The following is a 10475-nucleotide window of genomic DNA, read 5'->3' as shown; positions in this document are numbered from 1 at the left end:
TTTCGGTGCCTACAACCAAAGCAACAGAGGCTGCTGCAACAGCAATTCGAAATGGAACTATAAAATACACTTTGGAATTTCAAATAAAGCAATTACAAATGTAAATCAAGTCGCATTCATCGATTCATTCTCTTGCCGGGCACGCAGTATTGTGGCCGAAAAAAATAAAAACAGAAACATCTACAACAACAACAACTAAAAACGAAACTCGCGTTAAAAGTCGTAATTTTCCTCAGTTCGGCAACAAACTGTGTTTTTGAACTCCAACTTCGAACATTGAACGAACAAGAAGACATCTAACGAACAGAAATGGAAAAAAGATTTTTAATTGTCCTGCCCGTACTGATATTGATGCCGCTTTTAGCATTGGCACAAAAACCACGTCGCGATGAGAACGTAAGCTAACAATTTAATTACTTTCGACAGGACGATATCGGACGTAAAGTGTAACGAAGAAGTAGTAGAACAACAAGAAACTATGAGTGAATGAAGGATTGAATGAGTGATTTGTGTAATATTTGTGTGCGAGTATCATTTAATCGAAGATGTCAATTATCCGTAATGACTTCATCTCTGTTATGGCTAAGGATGAAGTGGATAAGATGTGTCTCGTCATAAATCGAAGATTGTGTTTTTCTTAGAGGAAGACAATGACTGAAAATCCATCGGCTATTTCTTACAATATATCTACGTTAGGTCATAAAAATCATCTATACTAATAAAAGAGTATAGTGATTGACTGACTTAACGATTCATCAACGCCCGGACGAAACGGCTGAAGGTACAATCTTGAAATTTTTGGGTAGGGTCACTCTTGGTCCAAAGGTGACACATGAGCCTGGGGGAAATTCGCACTAGAACGTAACGAATAGTACTAAATATGGTATCATTTGTATTTGGCCGGTAGAGCTAGAACTCTGAAATTTGGATTGAGGGTCACTGATAAGGTGTAGGATTGATATATCAAAGGGTTTTTGGAAATCCGAACTATAAGTATACGAAAAGTACTAAAATGTACTAAATTTTGGTACAATTTCGTTGCATGTGAAAAACTGAATTTTGGATATAGTGTCACTGTTGTAGTTTAGGTTTGGGCTATGGATGTAGTTTTGGAAATTCATACTTATGGGTACTAAATTTGGTACAATTTGAATTTTGGGTGAACCGATAGTGAACAGATAAGAACGAAGTGAGGATCACTCTTTGATTACACGATTGGACTGTGTAGGAAGTCTTGGAAGTTCACACTAATGTGTACTAAATTAGGGTGAACCGATAGACCTGTAATCCTAAAATTTGGAGATAGGATCTTGGTTGGGGTATAGAATTGGGGTATATAGGAAGTTTGAAAATTCATACTAATGTATTTTAAATGGTACTAAATTTGGTACAATTATAATTGGGCGACGCGATCGGGCTGGAATTCTGAATCGGGAAATATGATTTATATTGGATTTATATTAATATGTACTAAATGGCACTACATTTGGTAAAATTAAGATTTCGGTTAGCCTATAGAGCTCGAATTATGAAATAAGGAATTACTTACTTAGCTGTCTTGTTACAGATTGTTTGTTCCATAAGCCGAGCTTAAAAAAAGATTTCCAAGCGCGTCGGTCTTGTGCGCATCTCCTCCAATTTGAAAGACCAAGTTCCAAGATGTTGTTTTCTACTTGGTCTTTCCATCTAATTCGTGACCTTCCCCTTCTACGGGAACCATCAGTAGGATCGCTTTCATATGCCTTTTGAGCTGGGGCATTCTCATTCATTCGCACAACATGGCCTAGACACCGCATTTGCTGCAGCTTAATACGACTGACTTATTCGATGTCCGCTTATAAATTGTAGAACTCGTGGTTCATTCGACGCCGACATTCACCGTCGACGCAATCGGCCCGTAGATCTTTCGGAGAATTTTTCTTGCAAACAACCCAAGAGCTGCCTCATCTGCTTGTGCAAGTACCCGTCTTGTAAAGTGTGAGTTTGGTCTGGCGGGAGGTGGCCTTGTTTCTAAACTGCTTACTTCGACCATAGTAGCATCTGTTGGATATCACAAACCTTCTCCGAATTTCAAAACTGATGTCATTCGTTTTATTTATGGCGGTCCAGTAGATATCGGATATAAGTACATCTCATATAAGAAAAAATCGCATATAAGAAAGATTATCAAAAACACCGAGCTTATACTTTCTTATATCCGATAATTCCATGTAAGAAAAAACGCATATAAGAAAGAAATCTCCGGCTTTTTTTGAGTTTCTTATATCCGATATCTACTGTAACAAGGTATATAAAATCGTTGACTACCTCGAAGCTGTAGTTTTCAAGTTCAACAGTTGATCCGAGTCTACTGGGCGTCTTGCGCGTTGATACCATCAGTTTGGTCTTCTCGCGGTTTACTGCCAGACCCACTTTGGCAGACTGCTCAATTTGTTCAAAGGTGACTGTTACCGCTCGCAATGTTCGAAAATTATATCGATGTTATCGGCGTAGGCGAGTAACATGTGTTGTTTGATGTACAGAGTGTCATTTCTGTTCACCTTTGCGTCTCGTATAACCTTTTACAGCAGGATGTTTCAAAAGATCATACGACAAACTGTCACCTTGTCTGAATCCTCGTTCGGTATTGAAGGGCTCCGATAGGTCCTTTCCTACTTTAACTGCTGACCTTGTACCACTTAAAGTTATCCTGCATAGCCGTATTAATTTTGCAGGAATGCCGAACGTAGACATGGCTTTAAATACCTCTGAACGGATAGGGTTGTCGAATGCGGCTTTATAGTTGACGAATAGGTGGCATGTTTCGATGTGTTTTTCTGGGTCTTTTCACGATTAGGCGCAGAGTGAAAATCTGGTCAATGATGAATTTGCCAGGTCTGAAGCCGCATTGGTCCTTTCCGACTTTAACTGTTGACCTTGTGCCACTTAAAGTTATCCTGCATAGCCGTATTAATTTTGCAGGAATGCCGAACGTAGATATGGCTTTAAATACCTCTGAACGGATAGGGCTGTCGAATGCGGCTTTATAGATGACGAATATATGGTATGTTTCGATGTGTTTTTCATGGGTCTTTTCCAGGATTTGGCGCAGAGTGAAAATCTGATCAGTGGTGGATTTGCCAGGTCTGAAGCCGCATTGGTATGGTCCAATAATGTCATTGTCTTCAGCCGTTCACACAGCACACTGGATAGCACTTTTTATGCAATGGGAAGGAGACATATTCCTCTATAATTGGTACATATCGTCTTGTCTCCATTTTTTGTGCACGGAACACAGGATACTGAGGTTCCAATCATTGGACATGCATTCCTCTAGGCAAATTGTACTAATCAGCTGGCGCATGCTCCTGACCAACATCTGACCACCAGTCTCGAAAAGTTCGGCTGGTAGCCCATCGGATCCTGCTGCTTTATTGTTCTTGAGCCGATTAATTGCTTTTATGACCTCGTCTTGGCTAGGTGGTATACACTCTATACCGTCATCTTTTATTGGTTCTGGGGTATCTTCTTCACCGCCACTATTTGATACCAGAAGCTTTTCAAAATGCTCCTTCCAAATGCTCCTTCCAGGATTCCTTCTTCATCTCTACAGGAGGATGTGCCTGCGCCAAAGCCTTCGTTTTATTGTTTTACTCGTTGGTAAAATTTCCGGACTTCATTCTGACTCCTGTACATCTCGATTTGCTCACGCTCACGTTTTTCTTGTTCTTCTTTTTTCTGAAAACACGTTTCTCTTCTCTCCTTTTCCCCCGATAATTCACCATCACATTACGTGTTGTTATTGTCTGCAGGGTTGCCCTATACGCTGCGTTTTTCGCCTCTGTAGCATTACGACACTCCTGATCGTACCACGGGTTTGTTGATGGTGGTTTTTGGTACCCAAGGGTTGTATTTGCTGCTTTGTAGGGAGTGGGCAATTATTTGCCATTGTGCTTCTATACTATTATCGGGACAAGAAGTGCTTTCGTCAAGTAGATGGGTAAGTTGAGCGGTGTAGGCCTCGGCTACCTGTTGTGTTTGCAGCTTTTCGACGTCGAGTTTCCGTGTTGTGTTAGATCGCACCTTTGCTGCTACATTAAGACGAGTGCGAACCTTGGCTGCTATAAGGTAGTGGTCCGAATCAATATTCGTTCCTCGGATCGATCGAACTGAAGGCATTCATCCTGTGTATTAGACCACTGGATGAATGCTTTCAGTCTATCACAACATGATCAATTTGATTTCTCGCTGCTTGATCAGGAGAAATCCAGGTGCCTTGTGTAAATCGAGATGCTTTAATCTAATGCTGCTAACTACTATGTTTTGCTGCCGCGAAGTCAATCAACTTCATGCCGTTGTCGGGTATTTCTTCATGAAGGCAGAATTTTCCTTCAGATTTTTTCATTAAAATCTCCTAGCAGATTTTTAACGTCATGGCCAGGCAGCGATCATATTCTGTTTCTAGGCGCTCATAAAATATGTCTTTGGTCTGCTCATCTTTTTGATAGTATCCCTATTTATTTTAACAGTTTACCGATATTTATAATTTTAGTAGTGAGAATTGAAGTCTCAAAATATCGCAAATTTGTAGATATTGTTATTTGGAGGTCACCCTTAAGCTTGAAGAGATATAATCCATATTTGACAGATATAATCCTTGTAGACAAAAGATTCAAAATTTAAGCTATCTCAATCTTTCAAAGGATAGATGGGTTTAAACAAAGCAGGCCTTTCACAAAGCCTTAAGAATGTAAGCAAATTTAATTTAATTTCTGTAAAAATCGGCGCCTGTTACTGTCATTATAGTTAAAAAATCGTTTCTGTGGTATGAAATGGTAAAATTGCCAAAATAACCACTTCTTGAATTGTTTTAATCCCTACAGCTATTATATTTATAGTGATTGTTCTATATAGTTTACAATAAATTTAATTCACTATTGGTAAACATCAATTTCCTTGATTAAAATGAAAAAAAAAATATATATATCATTGCATTGTTTAAATTGGATTCACTTTTGGGGATTACAACAGCTTAAGCGACGGACGTGTCTCTGTGTCTGTCTGTCTCCCTGTGTTTATATAACACATTCGATGTGTCAGTTTCATCAATGGCATTTCTACTCTGATTAACGAAATGAAAAATCAAGACAAGAACAGACAAATAAAAGAAATGAACACCATAAGCCTGGCGTTCTTGCTGATTCCAATCTTAATTAACTTTGACACATTGCTGCAGATATTCATTCACGAACACTTGACTGCGAATAATGTGCGAAAAAACTGGGGATATTTGTCTTAATTTCGTTTTTAAATTATCTCCCCGTTGTCCTTCAATGCGGTACTAGAGGTGTCTGGTGAAACACAATGTCAATAATTTGTATCAGAGCAGCAGTGTGTGTGTGTGTGAGTTTCGGTGTGTGTTTGTACTTGTGTCTATTTATTGGTTTCTTCTCTTTATTGTATTCATTAAGTGTCCATTTCCAATGATATCTGCCGTTGTTATTCACTCTCTTTTCGTTTGTACTTAAATTTTTGTAATTTTTCTTTTTAATCTATTTTCTTCGTTTCCTTTCTTCTTGTGGTTTCAGTATCCTCCACCAGAATTTCTGAAAAGATTTATCATTATCCATGATGTTTGCGTTGAAAAAACAGGAGCCACTGAAGGTATGTATATGTGGAGATCCATCTGTCTTATGCAACATTGTTAATTTTTTATTTGATTTATTTTTTTAAAGCTCTTTTTGGTATTTGTTTACTGTGAAGTAGTACTAGGAAATAATTTCAGTATATTTCGATTCGTAAATTTGTAACTGAACTACATACCTAAAGTCTGGAGAAATATCATATCGAGAAATATCATTTGGAATCTATGTGTGCAGCACATTTTCCAAACGAATAAGCTATAATTTGAAATTGTTGGTTTTCATTAGGTATAAAATCTACCAAGCGAAAATCATGTTTAGAGCCCATATACGAGGTCTTATATATATATATATATATTTTATCATTCATTTCCACATTTTGTCCAGTTAAAAATGTGATTATTTGATCCGATTATCGCATTATTATTGTACACAATGATTTGTCTATTGTTCGTTTCTCGAATGCTCCCTGTATAATTGACCTCTTACGTTACTCAAGTGGATAAGTCGAATAAACAGGCTTCGAAATACTTCTTCCTCGAAGAACTTTTGTCGAATTTTGCACCTGGTCGGTCATGTGCAGTTTGCATCGTATACATAGATCCACTATGGCTGTGATCTTTTACTTTACCGCATATCACTGCATTCGTATGTAATACCGTCCGCCATAAGGTGGAGTGCATATTCAATATTCCAAATATTTGTTAAAGACCCCACAAACTATTTATCGTCCTTTTCCAATTTTATTAAGCAGAATATGTACAATTGTTTCGAAGTTTCTTAGTGTTGGTAGATATAAGTTTTTTGCGCAAGGGTCGGGAAAAAGTGTTTTTGTCTTTAGAGAGCAATTTATGAGTGACATTTTTATAGAACATTTAGTTTAGTTTACAGTTCAAGGTTCGTGCACACAACTCCTCATGTTTGTCAGGTGACGCGAAATTTCGCATATCGTACAAAATTGAGCATAGAGTGGCGTAATTGCGGTTTGTAGAAATACAGACATATACCATGTATATTTTCGACAGAGGTCCACCAGAAAAGGCCAAATAAGTACCAAGTCGTCCCCAAAAACACCACATAATGGGAGCCCATCCCTCAAAGAGACCACTTTTCTCGGTTTCAAAAAATCGAATTTTCTATTTTTATTTAATTTGAACCTATAACTTCTACTGAATGTCCCTTTAAAATTTCAAGTGAAAATCTTCTATGTTTTTACCCTTCATCACACTGTGGTACAGGGTATTATATATTTGTGCATATGTTTGTAACAGGCAAAAGGAATCGACATAGACCCATGATTCCTTTTGAGATTATGAATAGAATCACTTTCTGAGTCGATTTAAATTGTAAACAAAGTACAGGCCTTTATAATCCGATTTGGATGGAATTTGGCACAGTTCATTTATTTGGTCCAAAGACGAACCCTATTGAAATTGGAGAAAATCGGTTCAGATTTAGATATAGCTCCCATATATATTTTCGTCCGATTTAAGGTAAATGTCCCACCACAGTCCATATATATGTTTCGATTTGAACGAAATTTGGCACATCGCAATGAATTAGGTCCAGATTGATGTGTGTTAAGTTTCCTGAAAATCGATTCAGATTTAGATATAGCTCCAATATATATTTTCGTCCGATTTCATGTAAATGGTGCACCAAAGTCCCTATATATCTTTCGATTTGCACGAAATTTCGAACAGCGTAAAGAATTAAGCCTAGAATGATGTGTGTTAAGTTTCCTGAAAATCGGTTTAGATTTAGATATAGCTCCCATATATATTTTCGTCCGATTTAATGTAAATGGTCCACCAAAGTCCCTATAGATCTTTCGATTTACACGAAATTTGGCTCAGATTTACATATAGCTCCCATATATATTTTCGTCCGATTTAAGGTAAATGGTGTACCAAAGTCCCTCAATATCTTTCGGCTTACACGAAATTTAAATCGGTTCAGATTTAGATACTGTTTCTATATCTGGCCAAATGAAAAATTTAGTATCGTTTGCAGAATGACATGTTTATGGATCCAATTTCATTTCACTGGTCCTTTAAAAATGCGACGTCTGTTAGGATTGATCTGTGGAATATACCCAAAATGTTGAAGGGTATCATGTAGTCGGCCCCATCCGACTTTACTACTTTCCTTACTGGTTCTTGTTCTTTTTTCTAAAAAAAAAAACGTTTCTCCTCTCTTCTTTTTATCATCTTCACCGCGGAAGAAGATACCCATAGTAGGCTTCTGCTATCTGTTGAGTTTGCAGCTTTTCGACGTCGAGTTTCCGTATTACATTAGATCGCACATTTGCTGCTGCATTAAGACGGGTCCGTCCGAATCAATATTCGCTCCTCGGATCGATCGAACGATTAAAACACTGGATGAATGCCTTCCGTCCATCACAACATGATCAATTTGATTTCTCGTTATTCGATCGGGAGAAATCCAGGTGGCCTTGTGTATATGGAGATGCTTGAATCTGGTGCGGCTAACTACCATGTTTTTTGCTGCCGCGAAGTCAATCAACCTCATGCCGTTGTCGGATGTTTCTTCATGGAGGCTGAATTGTTAACGGTGGGACCAAAAAAAAAAATTCCCATACCGAGTATTGCCTTAAAGTTTTAATGTCATGGCCAGGGCAGCGGTTATATGCTATGGAGTCTCCACAATTGAGATGAAAGCCTGTGAAAGCCAATCAGAGCCTGTGAAAGCCAATCAGAGCCGTTGATTAGTATCAATCATCCCCTACGCCACCCTTTCCAGTCGCTCTAGAGGTCACAATAATGAGCCGAGCATCACGAAATTGTACATAAAAGGGAATCTGACTAATGAACATGTTCAGCTCTTTTGAATCAAATGTTTTGTGTGGAAATATGCATATTGCGATGTTATGTTCACGACTGGAAATCATGACCCGGAAAAATTAGCAGTATATGAATCTGTCAATAATTTGTTAATGGGGTATACATATCCTTGTATGGTTTAATGTAATAATTATCATTGCGAAATTTTACAGAGGTAGTTGTGTATAGTATCGTATGGTCGCTCCTGTCTGATTATGGTTTTATACGTGTTGAAGTACCTACCGTAGTGTCCTGTCCAACCCAGGTGTCTGCGATTTGTTATTTAAATTTCTGAGAGCATATACAGCCTACTATCTGATAATTTATAAAAACATAGTCCCCATATAAAGGAATTTTGATGGCACGATTGAAGGATTGCAAAAACAAGATGAAAATAGTTTTACGGCCAGATGTACATGTAATATCGAACGCATGCTGGTGGAATTCCACGTCTTTCATATTTTGCAAAGTATTGGAAATATTTAATATTAATTAATTAAAAGTTAAGGTTCCCATGTCGGATTACCTACTTTACGAACTGACGTCTTATTATTCTATTTTTATATCCATTTTCATTGAATTGTCAAGTAATTTTTGATTTAGTGTTTGATATGCGTAGGAGCCATTTATTTGTTCCTTAAGGAAAAGCCCATGAGAGGGAAAATTTTTGCCCTTAATGCCCACAGTAGCTTTCCTTTGTTAATATTCGTCGTTTTCTGCCTTTGCTGTTTAAGCTTTAATTGACAAAGAAATTAACTCACATCAAATTTATTATTGTATTTTTTCATTTTGTGTGTGTGCGTTTTTTCGGCAGCTGCCATCAAGGAATTCAGCGATGGGGAAATACACGAGGATCCGGCTTTAAAATGCTACATGAATTGTTTATTCCACGAAGTAGATATTGTCGATGATGATGGCGAGCTCCACTATGAGAAATTGAAGCGTGTCCTGCCCGATGAACTGACACAGTTCGTTCAGCATATTATCGATGCCTGTGAATCGCATGTCCCCCAGGGCAGTAATCAGTGTGAACGAGCATGGTCTTGGCATGTTTGCTTTAAACAAACGGATCCCGTGGTAATTATCATGAAATATACATATGTATATTTTTTCTTCGATTTTTTTAGATTTTGAATTATTAAAAATTTTGTTTTTGCTGCTTTCCTTTTTTATTTTTAGCATTATTTCCTGCCCTAAACGGATGAACGACCAATGTCATATTTTATTTATTCAATTAAACTGTGTATTATTATTTATTTTTAATAAAACAACATGTTGTGGTTGAGGTTTCAACGAATATTCCTGTATTATGTATAAAATATGTATGTATTTGTTTAATAGCAAAAGCAAATTGCATAAAATGCAAAATAATCGTTTTATTTTAAATTTTTATAGGGGGTCATGGGTCTTTTTTGAGTGATGGGCAAATTTCACAAGTAGTGTAGCCATCATTAACACGGTGATTGAGTTTTCCGGAAATAAAGATGAAATAATATTGACCGTAATATATAAATAAAGATTTCATATATTTTCTGATCTTTAAGTTTTTATTTGAAAAAATTTTCTATAGCTCCTCAAAAATCACCTTTAAAAGGGTGGGTCTAGGAAAATCATTTTGAAACGGTTTAAAAGTCAACTAGATCTGATAGTAAAATAGTATAACACTTTTGGTATATACTTTTTTACGACTTCGGACGATAAACGGTTTCATTGCTCTAGCACCAGATCAAGTCAGTAGATGGCAACCATTGGTCCAATCCTTCTGGCACCTCCCCCACAAAGGGTCAACATTTTTAATATTTATAAACACAATATTAGCCTAAGGGAATATCCGATTTGATTCAAACAGTGCACAACATAATATTTCTTTTAAACTCAAATTAAGGGAAAATCGGTACGCTTCTGGCACTTCCCCACAAATGATAAAAATGGTTCTGAAAATGTATTTTATAATATTATGCGAACTGAAACTTTGGATAAAGTAATATTTCACATAATATTTCGATATGGG

General features: G+C 37.1%; 1 protein-coding gene across 1 annotated transcript; it reads left to right on the top strand.

The window, feature by feature from the left end:
* Positions 1 to 279: 279 nt before the first annotated feature.
* Positions 280 to 9723, top strand: LOC133333418 (pheromone-binding protein-related protein 6-like). Its single transcript, XM_061541734.1, has 4 exons — positions 280 to 396; positions 5568 to 5643; positions 9279 to 9541; positions 9644 to 9723. The coding sequence occupies exons 1-4, from the start codon at positions 310 to 312 to the stop codon at positions 9659 to 9661; spliced, it is 444 nt and encodes a 147-aa protein (XP_061397718.1). The 5' UTR covers positions 280 to 309; the 3' UTR covers positions 9662 to 9723.
* The last annotated feature ends 752 nt before the right edge of the window (positions 9724 to 10475 follow it).

Source organism: Musca vetustissima, unplaced genomic scaffold (genome assembly GCF_032173495.1).
Source record: "Musca vetustissima isolate MV318-11 ecotype Yass unplaced genomic scaffold, APGP_CSIRO_Mvet_v1 utg78731, whole genome shotgun sequence".
Classification (NCBI taxonomy): Eukaryota; Metazoa; Arthropoda; class Insecta; order Diptera; family Muscidae; genus Musca; species Musca vetustissima.
The sequence above is the reverse complement of the archived record's forward strand: the minus strand, read 5'-3'. Positions and strand labels throughout refer to the sequence as shown.

Coding starts and splice junctions, on each gene's coding strand:
- LOC133333418 (XM_061541734.1), top strand. CDS start 310: ATGGAAAAAAGATTTTTAATTGTCCTGCCCGTACTGATATTGATGCCG. Junction 397..5,567: donor AACCACGTCGCGATGAGAAC/GTAAGCTAACAA, acceptor TTGTGGTTTCAG/TATCCTCCACCAGAATTTCT. Junction 5,644..9,278: donor AAAAACAGGAGCCACTGAAG/GTATGTATATGT, acceptor TTTTTTCGGCAG/CTGCCATCAAGGAATTCAGC.